At 38.3% G+C, this 26,678-nt stretch overlaps 1 protein-coding gene across 2 annotated transcripts in view; it reads right to left on the minus strand.

Annotated features, from left to right (window-relative positions):
- Positions 1-3,866: 3,866 nt before the first annotated feature.
- The window catches only part of LOC133660448 (polycomb protein SCMH1-like), a 31,379-nt gene continuing 8,567 nt past the window's right edge, over positions 3,867-26,678 (minus strand). The window contains exons 6-17 of one of the 2 annotated variants that reach the window (XM_062063954.1): positions 25,562-25,796; positions 25,388-25,476; positions 21,564-21,807; positions 19,266-19,510; positions 19,001-19,186; positions 18,652-18,778; positions 16,513-16,713; positions 16,252-16,422; positions 16,015-16,140; positions 13,463-13,573; positions 13,273-13,406; positions 3,867-4,935 (exon numbers count right to left, since the gene is read on the minus strand). In XM_062063954.1, coding sequence (XP_061919938.1) covers positions 4,816-4,935; positions 13,273-13,406; positions 13,463-13,573; positions 16,015-16,140; positions 16,252-16,422; positions 16,513-16,713; positions 18,652-18,778; positions 19,001-19,186; positions 19,266-19,510; positions 21,564-21,807; positions 25,388-25,476; positions 25,562-25,796 — 1,989 coding nt within the window. In that variant the 3' untranslated portion in view covers positions 3,867-4,815. Of the gene's footprint in view, positions 4,936-13,272; positions 13,407-13,462; positions 13,574-16,014; positions 16,141-16,251; positions 16,423-16,512; positions 16,714-18,651; positions 18,779-19,000; positions 19,187-19,265; positions 19,511-21,563; positions 21,811-25,387; positions 25,477-25,561; positions 25,797-26,678 lie in introns of both variants that reach the window. The other variant, XM_062063953.1, reaches the window with a different exon arrangement.

Here is a 26,678-nt window from a genome sequence, read left to right on the forward strand (position 1 = left end):
GATGTAACACGTGGTTTGGCATTGTCTTGCTGAAATAAGCAGGGGTGTCCATGGTAACGTTGCTTGGATGGCAACATATGTTGCTCCAAAAGCTGTATGTACCTTTCAGCATTAATGGTGCCTTCACAGATGTGTAAGTTACCCATGTCTTGGGCACTAATACACCCCCATACCATCACACATGCTGGCTTTTACACTTTGCGCCTAGAACAATCCGGATGGTTCTTTTCCTCTTTGGTCCGGAGGACACGACGTCCACAGTTTCCAAAAAAAACTTGAAATGTGGACTCGTCAGACCACAGAACACTTTTCCACTTTGTATCAGTCCATCTTAGATGAGCTCAGGCCCAGCGAAGCCGACGGCGTTTCTGGGTGTTGTTGATAAACGGTTTTCGCCTTGCATAGGAGAGTTTTAACTTGCACTTACAGATGTAACAACCAACTGTAGTTACTGACAGTGGGTTTCTGAAGTGTTCCTGAGCCCATGTGGTGATATCCTTTACACACTGATGTGGCTTGTTGATGCAGTACAGCCTGAGGGATGGAAGGTCACGGGCTTAGCTGCTTACGTGCAGTGATTTCTCCAGATTCCCTGAACCCTTTGATGATATTACGGAGCGTAGATGGTGAAATCTCTAAATTCTTTGCATGCAGTAGCTGGTTGAGAAAGGTTGTTCTTAAACTGTTCAACAATTTGCTCACACATTTGTTGACAAAGTGGTGACCCTCGCCCCATCCTTGTTTGTGAATGACTGAGCATTTCATGGAATCTACTTTTATACCCAATCATGGCACCCACCTGTTCCCAATTAGCCTGTTCACCTGTGGGATGTTCCAAATAAGTGTTTGATGAGCATTCCTCAACTTTATCAGTATTTATTGCCACCTTTCCCAACTTCTTTGTCACGTGTTGCTGCCATCAAATTATAAAGTTAATGATTATTTGCCAAAATAAAAAAGTTTATGAGTTTGAACATGAAATATGTTGTCTTTGTAGCATATTCAACTGAATATGGCTTGAAAAGGATTTGCAAATCATTGTATTCCGTTTATATTTACATCTAACACCATTTCCCAACTCATATGGAAACGGGGTTTGTATGAATATGCCTCTGGATTTCTTTATTAAATATATAAATTGTTTTAAGTAGTAAAAACTTTACATTTACAACATTTTACTGTAAAATATAGTGTATCTTTTTTTTTTTTTTACAATATTTTATGGTAAATGGAAAAACAGTACCGCTGTTTTTTGGGGGAGTTTTACTGGAAAAGCTGGCAGATAAGTTGCCAGAATTTTTGTGTTAAATTGACATTGTTTTTGCAACATTATATTGTTAATGGAAAAACAGTACAAGATCTTTTTTTTATTCTGGCAACTCAACTGCCAGTTTTTCTAGCGTAAAAACAAACGTACCGTCTTTCCATTCACAGTAATACACCGTTAAAAACAACAATCGTAGAGTTTACAGTGAAAAACTGGCAGCTGTCAACAGAATTTTAACGCCAAAAAAAGGGTGTTTTTAAAAAAATCAATTTACAGTAATATGCCGTAAACTTTATTGTCATTTTTATTAATTTGATGGGGAGTTTGCTGTAAAGTTAAGTATTTTTATTTAGATAAAAACATGTTTGGAAAGTATGATAATAGACTGTAATATTTGTTGCAATATTGGATACTATTAAAGTTTAAAAGGTGTGCAATTTCAAGCAGTACATATATTTTATCTGTCAAGATGAAAAAAAATCTATTATATTTAGTGAGAAAATATTAAGTACTGTATTGACACGTATCATTTCCAGGTGTTTGCAGGCCAGATCAGAGTTCGACACGTCAAATAACCAAAATGATTCCCGAGCGCGGTGCTAGGTGCTGCTCACTGCTCCCCTCACCTCCCAGGGGGTGAACATGGGGATGGGTCAAATGCAGAGTACAAATTTCACCACACTTAGTGTGACAATCGTTTAACTTTAACCTGTGCATTAGACAATAATAATTATTTTAAAGTATTATTATTATTTGTTTATATTTAATCGTAACTTGGCCACATGTTCTGTTGAAGTTATTAAATGATTTATGGGTATCTTTTGGCAGGGAAACATTTTCATTAAAAAAAAAGAAAAATATGTTGTGTAACAGTGGATATGCATTTATTGAGAATAGTATAATTAGGGCCACAACAACGAGCAGCTACCCGGATAACAAGCCACCAAAATGGGCTAAGTGGTTTGTTAACCGGGTAGCTGCTCGTTGTTAAGGCCCCTGAGTAGATCCAGGACTAGGTCCAAAGCCGACCCGCGTGTCCAGATCCCAGGGAATATCCGTCGGTCGGGTCCGTCCACGTGGCGAGTTTTAAGGAACACAATAATAAAATACAACCAGCACTTACAACACTTTGCCCATTTTGGTGGCTCGTCATCCGGGTAGCTGCTCGTCGTTATGGCCCCTAAGTGGTTCCAGTAAGAGTGGACATGCATTTATTGAGAAAGAGTATAATTAATTTTACACTTTTAAAAAAAATAAAAAAATAAACTACCAACAATATTTCAAATATTTATATATTTTTTTATCATTAATTGAGCAGATTTATTTTGGTTAAAATCGACGTTTCTAATATTTTGGACACATATTTAGCGGTGTCTCATATCTTATGAATAACCTGGACACATTTTAAATTAAAGTGCTTTTTTTAAACTGATCCTGGTAACTTCGAGCAAAATAATCCTTTAATAAACAGTGATAGGTGTGGATTTATAGAGAATGAGTATGAATAATGTTACACGGCACATTTTTGTGAAAATAAATGACATTTCGTATTTCTTTTATAAATAAAATATTTTAGAGCTTTTTTAAATGAACATCGTCAAAGGCAGCATTATATGCTACAACAGCTCTTTCTCATTATTTAATTAATGTTGTGGAAGAGGAGTCGTATATGTCAAATTAACAAAAAAAAGGACATATTCAAATGAATAATCATAATAATACACAGAAAGTAAAAATAAATACCATTTCTTATTTATTTCTTTTATAATAAAATATTGTTTAGCTTTTTTAAATCATCTTTAAGTATGTGTATGAATATTAGTGTTTGAGAAGATGAGTCGTATATCTTAAATTGTAATAAAATATATTTATTCAAAATATTACACATATTTTAGTAAAAATAAATCCAATTGCGTATTACTTTCTTTTAGTTGAAATATTGTTTAGCTTTTTAAAATCAACATCTTTAAAGATATGTGCTACAACAGCTCTTGAACATCATTTAATATAATGTTGTGACAGGTGAGTCGTATGTGTAAACATATTAGAATAGGATATTTATTCAAATTAATATAATTACACACATTTTGGAAACATAAATACAACTGCTTATTTCTTTCTTTTATAGTTGAAATATTGTTAAGCTTTTTTAAATCAACATCTTTAAAGATATGTGCTACAAGTTTTGAACATAATTTAATTTACTGTGTAAAAATATTAAAGTAGGATATTAAATTGTATCTGTTATTTGCAAAATCTTACATCTTAAATTGTGCATTTTCAAAAAGATTGATTTTTTAGTCATTTACCACTAGTTATTGAATATACCGTATTTCCTTGAATAGCCGCAGGGGCGCTAATTAATTTAAAACCTCCTGTCACTCCGGCGTTTACCAGAAGCCTGCGGGATGGCCAAGCACGCGCTAATTATTTTAAAACCTCTTCTCACTCCGGCGCCTACCTCATCATGAAAAGCACATTTAATAAAAAAAAACCATTATTATTGTCTTACCTTTAGGTATAAATGAGTCCATGCCAGCTCCTTTTGAAGAAAAGCATCAATATAGAAGTCTTCCTTATCTTTCTTCAGTTTTAAAAGTCTCTCTGTCTCGATGGAGATCTTCCTTTTAAGTATTACCTCCTGCTTCCATTGAAAGTCCAGTTTAGAAAACTGTTTTATTTTAGATATGTAATCCTCCATGGTAAAAGTCCAAGCAAACAATGGCTGCGCACTCTTGCTGCCGGTTGTCTTCTTCTGCAGTACCAGCAGTCGCAAGAAGGATCACTAGCGCCCTCTACCACCAGGAAACGGGAGTCATTTAATGACTCATATTTGACCCGGCGGAAGTGCCAAGCATGCGCTAATTATTTTGCGAAACGAGTTTGACCCGGCTGTAATTGGAGGCATGCAAATACCATATTCCCGGCGCCAATTCAAGGAAATAGGGTAGTTGTATTTAATGTAGCATGTGTGTATTACTAATCACATCAAATCACCCATTAAAAGTTCCTCCATTATTTATGTAGTGAACATTGTTACACATGATAGTCCTCTTTAGGTAGGAACCGTTATAATAATATAGTATCAAAACAATTAAAAAAAGTACAAATAACAAAACTTACGACGTCAATAACAAGAAATACTTTTCCATGGAAATATTCTCAAGAATTGTTTTCAGATGATAATTTAATCATACAAATGTGATGTTGTGCGAGCCTCAAAAAGAGACCCGTGTAAAAAAGCACTCCAAATTATTGGGATGCATGTAGCGATTTCATCATTTAAGAAGGCGAAATTCAAGTAGAAAAAGGTGAAATGTACAAAATGTAAAAAAAATGGGCCATGTAAAAATATGCCAGTTCCGGTTGAAATGCTGGTGTGAAGTTGGACATACACGGAATACAAAGCATGCTGCCTTGAGGCTGGCGTGTGCTACGCGGAATAAGAAGGCCCTCATTAGATGAGGCTGATGACATTCCAAAGAAGATGTGGCGTCGGCGTAACGTGTGCCCAAATACTGCTCGTCGGGTCCTCCTCCGACCCCCCCTCACGCCCTTTTCAGCTTGTCGATGTGAAAGGTGAGCTTGAGGGCGGGGCCCAGCTTCAGGCCCATGTACTTCATCATCACGTCGCTGCGCAGCAACAGCAGCGCTTTGCCGTCAATCTCCTGCGGCAAAGGAAGGCCACGTCATTCAGCGCTCGCCCAACATTCCGAGGGCACGTGTCATTAGAAGGGGTGGAACAGTACGCCGTAAACACCACTATGAGCTGCAACTCCCCCCCCCCCCCCACGCTTTAAACCCAGCAGCTTATTATCTGGTGTGACTAATTCATGGATTTTTCTTTCTTGGCGACCATAATGCAAATACAGTCATGGCCAAAAATATTGGCACCCCTACAGATAACACACCACTTCTCCCAGGAAATTGTTGAAATTAGAGATGTCCGATAATTAGGGATGTCCGATAATGGCTTTTTGCCGATATCCGATATGCCGATATTGTCCAACTCTTTAATTACCGATACCGATATCAACCGATATCAACCGATATATACAGTCGTGGAATTAACACATTATTATGCCTAATTTGGACAACCAGGTATGGTGAAGATAAGGTACTTTTTTAAAAAATGAATCAAATAAAATAAGATAAATAAATTAAAAACATTTTCTTGAATAAAAAAGAAAGTAAAACAATATAAAAACTAGGGATGTCCGATAATGGCTTTTTGCCGATATCCGATATTCCGATATTGTCCAACTCTTTAATTACCGATACCGATATCAACCGATATATGCAGTCGTGGAATTAACACATTATTATGCCTAATTTGGACAACCAGGTATGGTGAAGATAAGGTACTTTAAAAAAAAAAAAATAAGATAACTAAATTAAAAACATTTTCTTGAATAAAAAAGAAAGTAAAACAATATAAAAACAGTTACATAGAAACTAGTAATTAATGAAAATGAGTAAAATGAAGTGTTAAAGGTTAGTACTATTAGTGGAGCAGCAGCACGCACAATCATGTGTGCTTACGGACTGTATCCCTTGCAGACTGTATTGATATATATTGATATATAATGTAGGAAGCAGAATATTGATAACAGAAAGAAATGGGGGGAGGGAGGTTTTTTGGGTTGGTGCACTAATTGTAAGTGTATCTTGTGTTTTTTATGTTGATTTAATAAAAAAAACAAAAAAAAAAACCGATACAGATAATAAAAAAAACGATACCGATAATTTCCGATATTACATTTTAACGCATTTATCGGCCGATAATATCGGCAGGCCGATATTATCGGACATCCCTAATAAAAACAGTTACATAGAAACTAGTAATGAATGAAAATGTGTAAAATGAAGTGTTAAAGGTTAGTACTATTAGTGGAGCAGCAGTACACACAATCATGTGTGCTTACGGACTGTATCCCTTGCAGACTGTATTGATATATATTGATATATAATGTAGGAAGCAGAATATTAATAACAGAAAGAAACAACCCTTTTGTGTGAATGAGTGTAAATGGGGGAGGGAGGTTTTTTGGGTTGGTGCACTAATTGTAAGTGTATCTTGTGTTTTTTATGTGGATTTAATAAAACAAAAACAAAAAGCCCCGATACTGATAATAAAAAAACCGATACCGATAATTTCCGATATTACATTTTAACGCATTTATCGGCCGATAATATCGGCAGACCGATATTATCGGACATCTCTACCGATAATGGCTTTTTTGCCGATATCCGATATAGTCCAACTCTTAATTACCGATGCCGATATACACAGTCGTGGAATCAACACATTATTATGCCTAATTTTGTTGTGATGCCCCGCTGGATACATTAAAGCAGGGGTGTCCAAACTTTTTCCACTGAGGGCCGCACTCTGAAAAATCAAAGCAAGCGGGGGCCATTTTGATATTTTTTATTTTAAAAACCAATACAATATATGTATAAAAAATATACATTTAGGCCTCCACTCAGGCTTGATCCCGGGGACTCCAAAGGGTTTTGGTCAAAAAAATATTAAAAACATGTCATTATTCAGTATTATTATTTTTATTATTATTCAAGTTTTAAATGTCTAGAGCAGGGGTCACCAACATGGTGCCCGCGGGCACCAGGTAGCCCGTAAGGACCAGATGAGTAGCCCGCTGGCCTGTTCTAAAAATAGCTCAAATAGCAGCACTTACCAGTGAGCTGCCTCTATTTTTTAAATTGTATTTATTTACTAGCAAGCTGGTCTCGCTTTGCCCGACATTTTTAATTCTAAGAGAGACAAAACTCAAATAGAATTTGAAAATCCAAGAAAATATTTTAAAGACTTGGTCTTCACTTGTTTAAATAAATTAATTATTTTCTTTACTTTGCTTCTTATAACTTTCAGAAAGACAATTTTAGAGAAAAAATACAACCTTAAAATTTATTTTAGGATTTTTAAACACATATACCTTTCTACCTTTTGAATTTCTTCCTCTTCTTTCCTGACAACTTAAATCAATGTTCAAGTAAAAAAAAATTTTTTATTGTAAAGAATAACAAATACATTTTAATTTAATTCTTCATTTTAGCTTCTGTTTTTTCGACGAAGAATATTTGTGAAATATTTCTTCAAACTTATTATGATTAAAATTAAAAAAAAAAAATTCTGGCAAATCTCGAAAATCTGTAGAATCAAATTTAAATCCTATTTCAAAGTCTTTTGAAATTCTTTTAAAATTTTTGTTCTGCAAAATCTAGAAGAAATAATGATTTGTCTTTGTTAGAAATATAGCTTGGTCCAATTTGTTATATATTCTAACAAAGTGCAGATTGGATTTTAACCTATTTAAAACATGTCATCAAAATTCTAAAATTAATCTTAATCAGGAAAAATTACTAATGATTCTTTTTTTTAAGTTTTTCTCTTCTTTTTTTCGGTTGAATTTTGAATTTTAAAGAGTCGAAATTGAAGATAAACTATGTTTCAAAATTTAATTGTCATTTTTTTCGTGTTTTCTTCTCTTTTAAACCGTTCAATTAAGTGTAAATATCATTAATTATTAATAATAACATAGAGTTAAAGGTAAATTGAGCAAATTGGCTATTTCTGGCAATTTATTTAAGTGTATCAAACTGGTAGCCCTTCACATTAATCACTACCCAAGAAGTAGATCTTGGTTTCAAAAAGGTTGGTGACCCCTGGTCTAGATCAACATTAGGTCTATCTGTCAATATAACGGTTTTAAAGATTGAAGTTGTATGCTCTTGTTGTCAAAGAAAACCCTGTTTTTTTATGGAAAAAATACAAAATATGCAATATTTTCACACAATAACATTTTTAAGTGGAATATTTGAGATTACTTAATAATTGGAGCCTTAAAAAGGTAAATAACTCATAACAACATTGATTTTAATTCATTATTATTTTTTGAGCAATGACACTTAAAAACAAATCACACTAAATTTATTGAGGATTCAAATAATTATAGTGTTAAAAAATAAATTCTATTTTTTTTTTTACTGGTTACTTTTAACACAATAATCTCGAGATCAACTTCAGATCTATCCGTCAATTATACGTTTTATTGTTGTTTATGTTTTTCGTTTGTTCGTTTTTGGCCCTTCTTTAAAAAAAAACAGCTCCGTTTTTTATATGGCAAACACAAAATATGCAACATTTTCCCCAAAAATATCTCAAATGTGACGTAATTGGAGCCTTGAATAGGTCAATAATTCATAATGACATTGATTTTGATTCATTATTATTTTTTAAAGAAAGAAACAGCCTGCATGGCAGCTTTGTGTTATTAGAGTAAACATTGCGACATTTTCTTGTTACATTTCACCTGTTTGCTCTTTTATAGCACTTATCATGTTTTACATTTTTTTCAATTACATTTTTAAAATGTGCCGTTAAAAAATGACACAAATGGCCCCCGGGCCGCACTTTGGACACCCCTGCATTAAACAATGTAACAAGGTTTTCCAAAATAAATCAACTCAAGTTGTGGGGGAAAAAAATGGCAACATGGCACTGCCATATTTATTATTGAAGTCACAAAGTGCATTATTTTTTTTAACTTGCCTCAAAACGGCAGCTTGGAATTTGGGACATGCTCTCCCTGAGAGAGCATGAGGAGGTTGAGGTGGGCGGGGGTGTATATTGTAGCATCCCGGAAGAGTTAGTGCTGCAAGGGGTTCTGGGTATTTGTTCTGTTGTGTTACGGTGCGGATGTTCTCCCGAAATGTGTTTGTCATTCTTGTTTGGGTTCACAGTGTGGCGCATATTTGTAACAGTGTTAAAGTTGTTTATCAGTGTGACCTGTATGGCTATTGATCAAGTATGCTTTGCATTCGCTTGTGTGTGTGTGTAAGCCGCATATATTATGTAACTGGGCCGGCACACTGTTTGTATGGAGAAAAAGCAGGCGTGACGACAGGTTGTAGAGGACGCTAACGGCACGCCACCAATATTGTTGTCCGGGTGGAAATCGGGATAAATTCGGGAGAATGGTTGCCCCGGGAGATTTTCGGGAGGGGCACTGAAATTCGTGAGTCTCCCGGGAAAATCGGGAGGGTTGGCAAGTATGGTGTGACTACTTTAACTTGAATTTTTTTAAATTAAAAATTAAGGGAGCATCACATGCTTAGAATACAACTATTTTTTTAAACAATTTTGATAAGGTGCCAATCATTTTGTCCAGTCCATTTTCGAGTTCTGTGTAAAATAATATGAAATTTGGCCTTTTTTGTGTGTGTTGCAAAGTAAAGAAATACACATGTGAATACCAAAGCATTTGTAATTTCAACAATCTTCTGGAAGAAGTGGTGCACTATCTGACAGAAACGCAGGGGTGCCAATATTTTTGGCCATGACTGTAGTTTAAAAAAAGACACTGAAAAAAGGTGTATCGTTTGTGGTATGGATGGCGCCATCTTTTGGACAAGTTCGCTCACTGCAGGGGTGTCAAAACGTATGGCTGAACAGGTTTTATCCGGCCAGCGGGATGAGTTTGCTAAGTGTAAAAATGGGCTGAAATATTTGAATGAAGCAAACTGTTGTTCTAAATGTGTCCACTAGATGTCACTGCTTCAAGAGGGTGCTGTATTAAAAGAGAGGCAACACATGTTTGGACAGTATGTACTTTCACTGCTTATTAGTGATAATATACAAAATGTGGATTGTTACGTTTATGCTTTGATTGTCAAATGTGTTGTTGGTAATGTAACCTAGGACATTTCTAAACGCCCCCGCCCCCAAAATTTTTTTTGGGATAATTGGTACATTTCGTGTTGTACTTATGACTGGGGACACCTTTTCTGGGCGCACATAAATATGCTGAAATAATATGTATCCCCTTCTAACTGCACGTGTGATTAAAGAAAGGAGTCTAAATTCACACGTTTTGTTGTAGATGATGCGACATATGTACAGAATACACCACATGATGTTAGTACATCAGTTGAGGAAAATTTGATATTATTCATTTAATCTTTTGATGGATTAAAAATTAACACCGAAGGGAGCATTTCAAAACTTTGCCAGACTCAATTTCACCTACTTGACACAAAGTATAAATAACGACAAATGAAGATAGAATACTATTACCTTTAACATGTACAGTAAGTGTAAAAAAAACAACATTATGATTTGTACATTTTCAGAATGTGCCTGCTCTATTTTCAAACAAAGAAAACAATGTGAATTTGTCTTTATTTTTAAGTTATCATGCCATGATTTTACCAGTCCGGTCCACTTGGGAATAGATTTTCCTCCATGTGGCCCCAATGTGTTTGACACCCCTGTTCTAGAGCTTTCCGTGTGTAAATGTAATGTATCATGTAAATCATTTTAGGCAGGGGTACCCACACTTTTTCTGCAGGCGAGCTACTTTTCAATTGACCAAGCGGAGGTGATCTACCTCATTCATATATATCATTTATATTTATTTATTTATGAAAGAGAGGTTTTTGTTAGCAAGTTAAAAGGTGTTTAATGATAATACAAGCATGTTTACATTCCTTTCTTTCATGAAGACAAGAATATAAGTTGGTGTATTACCTGATTGTGATGACTTGCATTGATTGGAATCAGACAGTAGTGATGATAACGTCCACATTTTCAAATGGAGGAGAAAAAAAGTCCTCCTTTCTGTCCAATACCACATGAAAGTGGTTGCTTTTTGCCATCTTATTTGTCCAACTCCCAGACTCTTTTTTTCCACACTTTACAAGAAATACATTGGCGGCAAACTCCGTAGCTTGCTAGCTTGTGCACGGCAGCTTTCTGAAACTCTCACAACAGACTCTCTCGCCGTACCTTGATTGATTGATTGGTTGATTGATTGATTGAAACTTTTATTAGTAGATTGCACAGTACAGTACATATTCCGTACAATTGACCACTAAATGGTAACACCCGAATAAGTTTTTCAACTTGTTTAAGTCGGGGTCCACGTTAATAAATTCTGCCGTCAAAACTCTAAAGGCCGACTGCACAGTTTCTATCTTCACAATAAAAGCGTTGCTTTATCCTGCCTGCGCGAACAAAATAAGAGTCTCAAAAAGCTGCCGTGCACAAGCTAGCAAGCTACGGAGTTTGCCGCCAATGTATTTCTTGTAAAGTGTATAAAAACGAGTATGGAAGCTGGACAAATAAGGAAAAAGCAACCACTTTCATGTGGTATTGGACAGAAAGGAGGACTTTTTTTCTCCTCCATTTGAAAATGTGGACGTTATCATCACTACTGTCTGATTCCAATCAATGCAAGTCATCACAATCAGGTAATACAGCAACTTATATTCTTGTCTTCATGAAAGAAAGGAATGTAAACATGCTTGTATTATCATTAAACACCTTTAACTTGTTAACCTCTCTTTCATAAATAAATAAATATAAATTATATATACTGTATATATATTAGAGATGTCCGATAATGGCTTTTTTGACGATATCCGGTATTGTCCAACTCTTAATTACCGATTCCGATATCAACCGATACCGATATATTCAGTCGTGGAATTAACACATTATTATGCCTAATTTTGTTGTGATGCCCCGCTGGATGCATTAAACAATGTAACAAGGTTTTCCAAAATAAATCAACTCAAGTTATGGAAAAAAGGGCCAACATGGCACTGCCATATTTATTATTGAAGTCACAAAGTGCATAATTTTTTTTAACAGGCCTCAAAACAGCAGCTTGGAATTTGGGACATGCTCTCCCTGAGAAAGCATGAGGAGGTTGAGGTGGGCGGGGTTGGGGGGGGGTGTACATTGTAGCGTCCCGGAAGAGTTAGTGCTGCAAGGGGTTCTGGGTATTTGTTATGTTGTGTTACGGTGTGGATGTTCTCCCGAAATGTGTTTGTCATTCTTGTTTGGTGTGGGTTCACAGTGTGGCGCATATTTGTAACAGTGTTAAAGTTGTTTATACGGACACCCTCAGTGTGACCTGTATGGCTGTTGACCAAGTATGCTTTGCATTCACTTGTGTGTGTGAAAAACCGTAGATATTATGTGACTGGGTCGGCACGCAAAGGCAGTGCCTTTAAAGGTTTATTGGCGCTCTGTACTTCTCCTACGTCCGTGTACACAGCGGCCTTTTAAAAAGTCATACATTTTACTTTTTAAACCGATACCGATAATTTCCGATATTACATTTTAAAGCATTTATCGGCCGATAATATCGGACAGCCCTAATATATATACCATATTTTCCATAGTATAAGTCGCTCCGGAGTATAAGTCGCACCGGCCGAAAATGCATAATAAAGAAGGAAAAAAACATATATAAGTCGCACTGGAGTATAAGTGGGGGAAATGTATTTGATAAAAGCCAACACCAAGAATAGACATTTGAAAGGCAATTTAAAATGTCTAAAGAATAGTGAACAACAGGCTGAATAAGTGTACGTTATATGAGGCATAAATAACCAACTGGTATGTTAACGTAACATATTATGGTAAGAGTCATTCAAATAACTATAACATATAGAACATGCTATACGTTTACCAAACAATCTGTCACTCCTAATCGCTAAATCCCATGAAATCTTATACGTCTAGTCTCTTACGTGAATGACATCAATAATATTATTTGATATTTTACGCTAAAGTGTTCATCATTTCACACATAAGTCGCTCCTGAGTATAAGTCGCACCCCCGGCCAAACTATGAAAAAAACTGCGACTTATAGTCCAAAAAATACGTTATATATGAATGAGGTAGATCCACTCGATTTGGTCAATTGAAAAGTAGTTTGCCTGCAGAAAAAGTGTGGGCACCCCTGCTCTAGATACACGATTCTTACACCAGAAAAACACTTCTTGGCTGCCATTTTCACAAAGCGACAGAATGGCGGTCGTCGATAAATGCCAGACATCTATTAAGTTACCAACCGTGGACTTCCTAAAGTTGTGACGTGAGAGAAATTCATGTCAAGTTTCTAGGACCCTAATTACGAATGCACAAATACAAATACACCCCTGGTAATAATTACAGTAACGGTATGCGTACGTGTTTCCTGAACAGGTCGGCGTACGGCGCCAGCACGGGGTCGATGTCCCGGATGTACCGCATGACTTCCTCTACGCTCCAAAGGTTGGGGTCCTGACCGCTGGGCTTGGGGCTCTCCCGAAAACTGCCAGAGCCTGAAGGAGCACCGAAGTCATCCATCTGCTGACTGTTCAGGTATGTGTGTGTGTACCTGACGAGCTGACATGACGCACTGCAGACTTCTGCGTCAAAGATTTGGGAGAGAGGGGTCTCTTCTTTAAGTGCTCTGCTGCCGCCATGACACTGCTCTCCAGGCATTCCCCTGAGTAGGACAGTAAAAGCCACTGATGAAATAAACAACATTTAATGCAGATAAAGTGAAATATACCTAAGAGGTGATTGTGTTGGGAGAGGGAGAGTGTTTAAATGAATAAATGACTCGTCATTAAGTTAACTGTAATCCAAGGAAACACAAAGCTGATTAAAAGTTGAGAGTAACCGTGCAGGTCCTGTTTTACCACCATCTTTTTTAATCAGGTGCAAACTACAGACTGTGCAAACAAATGTCTCACTTAAACTTAACTGAGCTTGAGAGCAACTGGATATCAAAAAATATCATCAGTTGAGTTGCTCAACTGCAGTGAGTTTGGGCATCTGTAAATCCAGTTTGGGCTTCAGCGCTTTCGCTTTAAAAAGGTCCCTTATGGCAAGGGTCCCCAACCTATCTTAACCCTCCACGTGTGGCAGATAAATACAGCAAAAATAAGTGCATGAAAAATACATCTGATAGTTTATATACCAATGATGAAATCTTAACATTGCAACACATGCCAATACGGCCGGGTTAACTTCCATCCATCCATTCTCTACCGCTTATTCCCTTCGGGGTCGCAAGGGGCGCTGGAGCCTATCTCAGCTACAATCGGGCGGAAGGCGGGGTACACCCTGGACAAGTCGCCACCTCATCGCAGGGCCAACACAGATAGACAAGACAACATTCACACTCACATTCACACACTAGGGCCAATTTAGTGTTGCCAATCAACCTATCCCCAGGTGCATGTCTTTGGAGGTGGGAGGGGCCTATCCCCAGGTGCATGTCTTTGGAGGTGGGAGGAAGCCGGAGTACCCGGAGGGAACCCACGCAGTCACGGGGAGAACATGCAAACTCCACACAGAAAGATCCCGAGCCCGGGATTGAACTCACGACTACTCAGGACCTTCGTATTGTGAGGCAGACGCACTAACCCCTCTCCACCGTGCTGCCATGAAAAATACAACTCCCCATAATTTAATTATGTTGTTTCTTTGTGATGAGATGGTCTCCAGCAGGCTACACCGTACATTCCGAACTATAAGTTGCTACTTTTTTCCTACACTTTGAACCCTGCGGCTTATAAAACGGTGCGGGTAATTTAAGGATTTTTCTTTGCTCATGGCTATAATACAAAAATCGGCGTTAATTTGTGTTGACTAAAAATGTTTGTTGTAGTCATAGACATCTTATAAGTAGACGCAGCATCCAGCGCTTCTGCCTACTGGCGCGGACAAGACGCGGGGCCGCCATCTTGGAGTGGTGATCCGCTCCACTCAGTGCAATTCATTTGGCAGGAGCAATGAACCGTCAGCACATTTGATTCATCTTACCTCACTGAATACTACTGATTTTCACACGTTTTTTGTCATACGTGTAGCTATGATAAAGGACACATGTTTTTCTTCTGGCGTGTTTTATTATTCATAGTTTGCTTAACAGTAATATAATATTCTTATATGCTGTAAGTGACCAGACGTCCGAGATCAAAACTGGGAATATAATCCCAGAGAAGGGCGGAAAAAAAGGTTATCTATTTCTAAGTTGAAGAAACAATATGATTAGGTTATATACCGTAATTTCCGGACTATAAGCCGCACCAGCTAAATTTAGGGGAAAATACAGATTGCTCCATATATAAGCCGCACCCGACTATAAGCCGCAGGGTTTTGATGTGTAATTAGCGTAATATATAGGGGTTCCTGCTACCACGGAGGGGATTGTCGGGACTGAGATGACTGTTTGGGAACGCAAAGCGTCCCATTTATTAACAAAAAATCATTCAATCATTCAATCAAACTTTCACATCTTTGACATGGCGAACAGCATTCGTGCAGAGTACAAATAATACAACGGTGCAAAGTAATACATAGTGCTCGCCTGTACGTTATCAAAATAACCAGCCTACCGGTATATGAAAAGTCAGTCTTTAATCATTGTGTCATCGTCTTCCTCCTGCGTACTAAAACCACCGAAATCCTCTTCGTCGGTGTCGGAGAAGAACAGGCCGTAAATAAGCCGCACCCTTGTATAAGCCGCAGGGACCAGAACGAGGGGAAAAAGTAGCGGCTTATAGTCCGGAAATTACGGTATACGATATATATATATATATATATGAATACATTAGATATCTATTTATCTTAGGGACCTATAGACTGTATCTCTGTTTCTGCAGCAGCACAGAGTTTATTCTGTCTTGACACTTTGTATTGATATTTTGTATTATGTTTAAAAAATATAACTTAGTCAGAATATTTCAGTGTGTATAAGTACTTTTAAGCACATTCAACAATATCACTATAATAATTTCAAACAATATTGTAGGACCTTTGAGAAGTATTTTTAACTTAGCTTTACAGATGCCATGTATGCAGGGTGGTGTGCGTTGTGGTAAAGACATCCATTACGACACATGGCAGACAGCATTATTTATAATAAAGTTTAATTACCATCAGTCGATGAACGGGAAATCTTGGCCAGTTTTGAGGATCGGATACTGATGTTAGAGTCCTGCAGGAGCCTCTTGGTGCCTTGCCCAGAACCCGTCGTCAGGTTATCTCCCAAACTGCCACTGTCTAAGAGCAGAGAAGTGATAGCCGTCATTTTCTTGTTCACTTTCCCATGTTATATTGCTAATTGTCAGTAATTGCTTTGAAGGAACAAAATGAAACATTGTGGGGACTGGCCTGTAGTGTAGGTGCGCCCGTCGTAGTGCAGGCTTTCTCTGGCCACAGGCTGACTGCCAAACAGGGGGTCACAGTGGAGGTTATGGCAGAGCTTTTCCAGGAAGCGGAGGGCGTACGTGACGCTGCCGACGGTGGGCAGCGTCAGCGTGTGGTGCTGCTGATTGAAGACGGCTGGTGGACATTCATAAACGTGGAATTTCATATAAAAAAAAGAAAATACATCTGCTGTATTCAAACTACAGTTCATTGTATCATTCTTACCTGAAACCACCTCGCCCCCCTGGCCGGGCTTGAGGCAGGAGAAGACGGTCGCCTGGTTATGGGCGGAGTCCATGCAAGCTTGGACACACTGCTGAAGCACGGAGGACGCGCGACCTGGGCCGAAGTGGTCTGGGAGCTTCTGGACACGCCGCTGGTCCAGATGTGGTCCCACTTTGCCATACTTGTTTAGGTAAACACAAACTGAGAGTGGGGACAAAGACAAGGAGGTGAGTCTGTGGCTGTAGGAAACCTCAGAATGCATTGTTTCGATTACGGTCAGCATCCAGCAGCTTTAATTCTCTCTACTTTAACTTTAAAATGTTGCTACACCGCTAGTTAAAAAAGTCAAAGAGAGATACTGTTTCCTTCTCACTTTTTCATGCACTCCAAATCTTTACGCTAGCAAGCTTTCAACTAGGGCTGGGCGATATATCAATATACTCGATATATCGCGGGTTGTGCGATATAGAAAATGACAATATCGTGATATTGGAGAACCGTATTTTTCGGAATATAAATCGCAGTTTTTTTCATAGTTTGGCCGGGGGTGCGACTTATACTCAGGAGCGACTTATGTGTGACATTATTAACACATTAGCGTAAAATATCAACTAATATTATTTAGCTCATTCACGTATAAGAGACTAGACGTATAAGATTTCATGGGATTTAGCGATTAGGAGTGACAGATTGTTTGGTAAACGTATAGCATGTTCTATATGTTATAGTTATTTGAATGACTCTTACCATAATATGTTACGTTAACATACCAGTTGGTTATTTATGCCTCATATAACGTACACTTATTCAGCCTGTTGTTCACTATTCTTTAGACATTTTAAATTGCCTTTCAAATGTATATTCTTGCTGTTGGCTTTTATCAAATACATTTCCCCAAAAAATGCAACTTATACTCCAGTGCGACTTATATATGTTTTTTTCCTTCTTTATTATGCATTTTCGGCCGGTACGACTTATACTCCAGAGCGACTTATAGTCCGAAAAATACGGTATACGTTCTCAGGCAGTTGCTTTTAGCTGCAGGCATTATACTACAGGTGTTTCTCACTCTTTGTTGTCTCTCCTTCTCACAGAGACTTAAACAAGCGCACCTTCTTACATACGTCACATACGTATACGCCCTCGCGGAGCAGAGAGGTAGCATGGGTAACGTTAGCTGTGATGCTAGCGGTGTGGTGCGAGAGAAAGAAGGTGCGAATCTGGTAACAAATGAAGGAAGAATTAATTCCCAAGAAAAACAGCACGGGGTCCATCGTCTGGCGGTGGTTTGGCTTCAAGCGGGAAGATGTCGAACAGACAACCGTAATTTATCAAGTGTGGGGCAAAAGCGTTGCTACAAAAAGTAGCATTACTGCTAATTTGTAGCATCATTTGAAAAGTCACCCGCTAGAGAATGAAGAGTGCTTGAAACTCTGCATGTCAACATCTCCGTTTGGTGCCACACCCACAAAATGCGGAGGCAACCATTTCCACATCAACACCGTATGAAAAAAATAGTCAACAACAGAAGGAGATAACGTCCGCAGGAACCTACCACATAGCGAAGGATTTGATTTCCTATTATGCAGCTCATTTTTATTTGACATTTATTGAAATATCTTGTGTGACATCATGCACAAAAGTGCACTTTATTTGTTTTAAACTATTGTAGTGGCGTTCTGTACAAAAAGTGCACTTTAATTTAGTGTTGTTTTGATATGTCAACTTAGTGACATCATGCGCAAAAGTGCACTAACAGCTTGTTTTAAAAAATCTTGCACTTTCTGTTTTGAAATGACATGAATGTTTGTGCCACTGCTTAATAACTGTTTCATAAATACACTTTTAGTTGTGATTTCCCTCTCTGCATGAACGTTTAAAATGAGCATATATTAATGCAGTATGAAGAAGAATGTTTTAATGTAGACACATAGAATCATCATACTGCTGGGATTATATGCATCAAGTGTTCATTCAAGGCTAAGGCAAAATATCCAGATATATATGGTGTATCGTGACATGGACTAAAAATATCGAGATATTAAAAAAAGACCATATCGCCCAGCCCTACTTTCAACAGCCTCTATTTGGTTTAGAGAAATAATAGAAGAGGATTCATGGCAATATGTTTTATGGTACCTGTGGGGGCTTGTAGTGCAGAGTTGGGGATGGTGGCGTTGTCGAGGATGATGGTGCTGGTGTCAGGCTCTGGCATGCTGCTGGTTGGAGACGTGGGGACTGGATTAGGCACCAGGCGAGGTTTTCTCTGGACAAAGAGGCGTTTGTACTATTCTTTACAACGGAGAACAGCTGAAGTCAACAAAGTAAAGCCACAGGCCAAGGAATGTCTGAAGAAATCGATATTGAATTGGCAACGTTCGCTGGTTGGCAGCATAAATGAACAAATCCTTCGCTGCTAACATTATTGTTGAAGCTTAAGGCTTCCATCAGAAAACAAGCCCAGGTTTGTTGTGTAAGTGACGTCTACCTTGCTGCCAGGTTTGGGCCCTCTTTTTTGGGGGATCTTGATAGGTGTGGACTGGGGCTGCTGAAGGGCTATCCTTTGGGCCCAGTTGTCCGGCAATCTTCCGCGGGGTCGTCCTGGACCTGCAGCTGGCCGCCCGGGTCCTGCCATAGCGTCTTTCAGCCAGTCGGCTTTCTTTACCCAACTCAACTGCAAATACGGTAACATACCCAAATAGATGTTAGTGGGGACTTGCCAGCGTGCTACTTGTCACACGTGTCTAGCCTACCTTACGTCCAGGCTTGGGCCCACGTTTCTTGGGGATCTTAATGGGTTCAAGGTCTTTGGTAGTAGCCTGGACACTCGTTGGTCCTAAAGCCCCTGAGGTCTTCTGATTCCAAGCCCCCTTGGTTTTCCTGCGCCCGGGTTTACGCCCCCTTTGTCTGGGAGGTCTGTCTCCAACGGTTGGTGTTGGCATGGCTTGATTTTCCACTGCCCGGTCTGTTAGGGGTCCGATACCCTTCGGCAACACTACTGTTAAGGGGAAAGTTTGAGATATTGCTATGAGAAAACTAGGTCAAGTTTGACACAATTTAATCACAGGGTAGGAAACTAACTTCAAGAGGTAACAAACTGAGACTCCTTTGAAACAGAGTGCTATCAATGCTAATTAAGGAGTGAAGTACCAAATATTGACGCAGCCTTAATGCATTTCTACATAACTTCTTCAAATAATTATTCCAGTCTTGTCCAGATGTCCAATAGCTACTTTACAACTCATATGCTTCCAAAGATGTTCTACGCTATTATCATTTTGGACAGCAGTGTTTCCCACACATTCATTTATTTGTGGCGGCCTGCCACGAAAGATTTACCTCCGCCACAAATAAAAAAATAAAAAATAAAATTAAAAATTAAAAAAAAAAAAAAATTTTTTTTGTCCTCTCCAGAGTCTCAGGCAAATCATATAGTTGATGTAGATGCCCATATCGGCTGTTCAGATTTACTTTACAAAAGAGAAGTGTAGGATACTTCTCTTGTTGCCTTATTTGTATTTGACTTTATTAAATGTATTTATATTAGAAACACAACATGTGTATATAACAAAGGGTGCAAAGTCTGCAGGCAGTAGGAAACACATGGTTAAGTGTAGGGAGTAAAACTGATGGCAGTCTAAAGTTCAAGATTTTTGGAGCTCTTTGTTCAGTGGATCAGATGTTTGATGAAGCTCTGTGTCTATCTACCACCACTACTGTTTTCTGTTTATTTGTTACTGACTGTGGCAGGACACCTCTGCCTCTGTTTCACTTTATGTTGCTGGTAAATAATATGCCTGTAGTAGTAGGCTAAAGTTAAATTATTTAGTATGCACTAATTAAAGGGGCAGAGCTTTATGAGACATTTTAGCTTTTATATTTTATAAGATATATTTTTTGTAAGAATCACAATTAATAAATATATTTCAGTGAATAACTTATTGTTCAAATCTGTATATAAATATGTACATAAAGTGTTGTAATTATATTGTAAAATGGATGGATGGATGGACGTTTAAAACAAAACTGTTATTATTAATTAGTAAGTATACATTTTTTTAGCCTTTTTAGAGAAAATCATATCATTGTAGTAAATTATGCAAATTACTCGATGATGTCATGGTGACCACGCCCCCACCACCACAGGTATCTTGGCAGTTTATGGGAAACACTGGACAGTTTCTTATAATCACCTTATTGTGAAATACAAACAAGCAAGCGTTAGGTGCATCGACTGCAAAAAGAAAAAGAAAAAACTAAATAGCAAACCCAGACAAGAAGTAAGGATTTATTTTGCACTTCGCGACCTTCTAAATGCCTGACGGCTGTGACTTAAAACCAGGTAACCTTTGAGGCCTAAAGGTTCAACACCTTACAAGGAAGCTTGCTGCCAACAGATGTCAACCCGACAGCAAATCAGAAGCTGAAGCATACAAAGTATACACTATGCAGCCTGTGGGGATTATAAATTAAATACACTTCCACAGAGGAATGCTGATAAATGCGCTGCTGCAAGCTGCAACAACTTTTCATACGGGAGCTACCGTGAAGCTGGGAGAAACACCACAGTTGACCGATCAGCACAGATTGCTTGATTCTTTGTGAATATACTTAGGTTACATGTTCATTGATCAGTGGCAGCCTTTACAAATACACACGTTTGTAGCAAGCAAGCAATCACACTCTTGTCTAGCATTTCCTCCCCTCGAGGGAGAGTTCAGGGAGTTCACAAACACACTCAAAACACTTCCTTCACTTTAAATTAATTCTGTCCTTTTGCTCGTCTTACCTTCGCTGTCCTGCTTAAACAAGAGTCAAACGTCTCAGCTCGGCTGTTTTTCTACGGCAGATTAAAAAACTACTATCCAGGAGCTCAATGCCACTCTTCGCTCCTCCCTCCTCCCACCATCTCTGACTGGAATATGTCCTCTCAGCACACTTACACCAGTGCGCCCGTTCCTTGCATCACTTATCATGCCTGTCTTCCAAACCATGAAGAAGACAAGCAAATGTTGTGCTTAACTTCACAAAAACCCCGGAAGGATTCCTACCTTTGGTTCCAGGCGGCTGCAGGTTGTCCCCGGTTAGCGTGCACCAGCCGACCGGGAAGATGTCCCTAGAGTCGTAGCGGCAGTAGTAGTCGAAGGCCCCCCGCCAGCCGTCGAAGGTGACCAGTACCTCCACTCCGCGGAGGGCGCCCACTGTTGCCGGGCAAATGAAGTGAGGGTTTTTGCGGTCCACCGCCTCCAGCTTCATACCCACTTGGAAGGAGTTTTGCTCCGGAGTGGGAGGCTCCTGCTAGGGGATGTTATAAAGGGAGGAAGAGGGTCACGGTATAGAAGGCACAATGAGTGTTAGTGCACCTTGTATAAAGAGGTGGGTGTAGAACTTAGTTTATTTACTCAACAGGAGAGGGTACCAGGCAAATATTTATTTACGAGGAAGGCTTTCATTTTTACAAATGCGTGCGTAAGGGTGGAAAATGATGTGTTGTTAATTAAAGGGTTACTTGTGTTACAACTAGGGATGATACTCGAAACCGGTTTTCCCGGTTGTTTGATAAGAAAAGAACCGAGTCCTCGGACTCGAATCCCTTTTTGAGAACCGGTACCCGTTATCGAGACCACTATAGTAAAGGAAAAGAGTTGATTCTTTATTCGAATCCCGTCCCGACCAGAAATGCTCCGTGAGACATCACAAGAAATTACGTCATGTAGCTCAGTCATTAGGCGCAGATAGCGAAAGCAGGAAAACAATGGACGGGAAAAAGCGCTCCAAGGTGTAATAAAGTTCAAAACAAAAGCTATCGTCCATCGAATAAATTTACTGAGAGATTTTAGCAGGGTAAAACACATGACGGACACTTTTACGACCAACCGGAAACATAGCAACCAGGCTAGCAACGCACCTCCTTTACGGCAGCTGTCGCAACGTTCTTAAAGCAACCGCAGCACATACATATATATACAACACTGCAGCACATACATATATATACAACATATCTCCCTTTTTTAACTTTTGTTTTTCTTTCCTTGTAAACGTTACAAAATCACACTGTAGATGTGTTGTCTGTCTAATTATAAATAATGCAGACGAGGCGTGTTGGCTGACTTCTTGACGTTTACTTTCACAGCGTGGCAACATGCAACACTTTTCGGGGCTACCGCGCATGCTCGTAACTCCCGTTGCATGCTGGGTAGTGTAGTTGTTATATTCTCTCGCTCATAACATTTTTCCTCCTATAAAGAAATAATGTTAACTCAATAAAGTGTATTTCTTTTTTTAGCTTTAACTTTTCATTTATTAGCATTGTAACCACATTTGCTAAGAACTTTTCTCTTCATAGAATTTTCTTTCAATAAAGAAATAAAGTGCAAAAATGTCAAAGCATCATAACAAACAGTTATGTCAAATAGCAGCAGAAGTGCACTTTTTGGAGAGCTGTATTATTTTCAGTGTTGTGCCCAAGGGACTGATTTTATTGAACACTATATTATTATTTATACACCTATAGTGATCACAGAGACAGCTTGTTTTTGTGTTACTATATATATTTGTTTCTCTGAAAAATCCCACTTAATATACTTTGGGTAACAACAGTCAATATTTATTTTATTATTATTTTTTTTTTTAGGTGGGTAACCATCAATATTTATTTATTTATTAGATTTTATTTTTTTATTATATAATAAAAGTGAGCTTTTGTTAAACCAAATATTGTGTGTTTTTTTCCATATACAACAACCTATCTGGACTCGATTAGAGAATCGATAAGGAATCGGTTCGATAAGAGGATTCGATAATAGGCTCGAACTCGATAATTCCTTATCAAACATCATCCCTAGTTACAACTAGGGCTGCAACAACTAATCGATTAAAATCGATTATAAAAATAGTTGGCGATTAATTTAGTCATCGATTCGTTGGATCTATGCTATGCGCAGAGGCTACTTATTATTATTTTTTTTTTACATAAACCTTTATTTATAAACTGCAACATTTACAAACAGCTGAGAAACAATAATCAAAATAGGTATGGTGCCAGTATGCTGTTTTTTTTCAATAAAATACGGGAAAGGATAGAAATGTAGTTTGTCTCTTTTATCCGATTATTAATCGAAGTAATGATCGACAGATTAATCGATTATCAAATTAGTTGTTAGTTGCAGCCCTAGTTACAACGCCAAAAAAACATTTGTTTCTCTGCTGTGGTCCATACGGGCCGAAGTAGTACTTAGTTGTAATACACTTTTCCACATCTTGTGGCAAAAATGACAATATCAAACAAAAAAGACGTTTGGACCTAAAGTCATATATACGTTTCTTAAATGCAAAAAGTATGACTTAAGTGGTGAAGCTTTATTACATTTGCACTTTAATTTTATTGACAGTTTTGTTAAAATGTTTTAATTATTAAGGATGTCCGATAATTTTGGACTACCGATATTATCGGCCGATAAATGCTTTAAAATGTAATATCGGAAATTATTGGTTTAGGTTTCAAAATTATCGGTATCGGTTTTAAAAAGTAAAATTTATGACTTTTTAAAACGCCGCTGTGTACACGGACGTAGGAAGAAGTACAGAACGCCAATTAACCTTGAAGGCACTGCCTTTGCGTGCCGGCCCATTCACATAATATTTACGGCTTTAGACACACTCACAAGTGAATGCAAGGCATACTTGATCAACAGCCATACAGCTCACACTGAGGGTGGCCGTATAAACAACTTTAACACTGTTACAAATATGCGCCACACTGTGAACCCACACCAAACAAGAATGACAAACACATTTCGGGAGAACATCCGCACCGTAACACAAGATAAACACAACAGAACAAATACCCAGAACCCCTTGCAGCACTAACTCTTCCGGGACGCTACAATATATACCCCCCGCAAACCCGCCCACCTCCTAATGCTCTCTCAGGGAGAGCATGTCCCAAATTCCAAGCTGCTGTTTTGAGGCATGTTGAAAAAAATAAAGCACTTTGTGACTTCAATAATAAAAATATGGCAGAGCCATGTTGGCACTTTTTTCCATAACTTGAGTTGAAGTTGTTCTCTTATTTTGGAAAACCTTGTTACATTGTTTAATGCATCCAGCGGGGCATCACAACAAAATTAGGCATAATAATGTGTTAATTCCACAACTGTATATATCGGTAGCGGTTGATATCGGTATCGGTAATTAAGAGTTGGACAATATTGGGATATCGGATATTGGCAGAAAAGCCATTATCGGACATCTCTATCAATTATTAATGTAGTTATTTATTTTAAACACAATATATCCATCCATTTTCTACCTCTTAATTGTATGTACATTTATTGTTCATCAGTCCCTTCTTATGCGGTATGTTTGATTAGCATGTATTTGTCTAATCAGCCTGACCTAAAGATTATGTATTGAATAATAATCTTTGTAATTACCACGTCATGTCGTTTCATGTCATTAAAAAACAAGATCCCATTTAAACTATTTTTTTTCATGATCGCTTTTATATTTGCCTCTAAATCTTTGAAAATACGCCTAAATCTGCACTGATTCAAGTAAATAAACAGGAGTGTGCTTGAAACCCAAAAGTGCCCGGAAATGCCTCTAGGTCACGTGATTGCAACCCAACTATTTTGTGTTTGTGCATGACTTCATGTCCCAAACAAGCAGATTTTAGCTAAATTAATGTGCTGTGTTGCGGCGACCGTCAAAAAAAAAAAGCTCTGCGTATATTTAGCGCGGGGATGCGGCAGTGGAAACCGACCCATTGACTAGAATGAAAATGGAAAAAGTCAGCCGCCGTCGGGGCGCCCTTCCGCAGCCATTAGACATACAGTAGAAATCTGGGATTAGTCTGTGAGCTTTGTATAAGTACCTTGTGAAAGATGCGAGGAGGCGCCATCTCAGCCCCATTTAGTGTCTTCAATAGAAACATAGGCCAGGACGATGCATTAAGACGAAAACCTGAGGAGACGATACAATACGCAGAAACTTATGAATTTTTACTAAAAACCTGTAAAGCTCAATGCCTACGTACGCGTGTCCTTACCGAGCGGCGGCTGCAGCATGCCCCCGTTCTTCTCGCAGTAGCCGATGGGTTGGATTTCTGACGAGTCCACCAGGCGCCAGAAGTCATTCTTGTTGTCCGAGCCATCCAGGCGGAGGCGCAGCCGTGACCCTGTCAGGCCCACCACGGTGGCGATGCAAGTAGACGTGGTGTTCCGTGGGTCCTGCGCCTCCAGCTTCATGCCCGCTTTGAACTCATTGAGTGGGGGCGTAAGGCTCTACATCAGGGGTGTCAAAGTCATTTTTAGCTAAGGGGCTACATGGAGGAAAATCTATTCCCATGTGGGCCAGACGGGTAAAATCATGGCATTATACCTAAAACAGGCATGTGATTTGACCACAATGAAAAAGACTGAAACATTTTCCAAAGGCCCCCAGCCAGGTCCAGGGCGGTGCCCTGGTGGGGGTACAAGGGGGGCAACGCCCCCCGAAGCTCCTGGTTTTTCACCAATTTAACATGCTAAAATGAACAAAGACAGCACCATTTGAAGAAAATATTTGAGTGTTTAAAGACATGAAAACATCATTAATAGAACATACATAACCCAATGATCCTAATGAATCACTGTATATGGTTCAGTCCCAACAGTATTTAGTCACTAATATTTACATCTTGTGTTCATTTCACATCCACAGGTGTCACATTGATCAGTGTTATTATCTACACTTTATTTACAGTATTACCACATTACTTCAGTTCATTTAATGTAATGTAAACATTTCATTCTTTTCGCCAAAATAGGATATAAATTTATGAAAATAATTAAACGTGTTTAGTATTGTTTACTCATATTTGAAAATAGGAAATAATAACAATGTGAGGACACTGACATATTGCATGAAACAAGTGTGAAAATATTTACCTTCAAGATTGTTACACCACTGACAATAGTTTCAACAGACTACATAAGAACTTAATATTACAAAATAGTATTATATGCAAATTTATTTCAAATAAATTGTTAACTAGAATCAATAATGCGACTCTTTGAATTTCTGTAATTTCATAATATATTTTCACGTGGCTTTTTATTTTTAGAAAAACCCATTTATATTTCGCAAAGCAATAATTGGTTAATATTTAAAACAAACATGCGTAT

The sequence above is a fragment of the Entelurus aequoreus genome, linkage group LG11 (genome assembly GCF_033978785.1).
Source record: "Entelurus aequoreus isolate RoL-2023_Sb linkage group LG11, RoL_Eaeq_v1.1, whole genome shotgun sequence".
Classification (NCBI taxonomy): Eukaryota; Metazoa; Chordata; class Actinopteri; order Syngnathiformes; family Syngnathidae; genus Entelurus; species Entelurus aequoreus.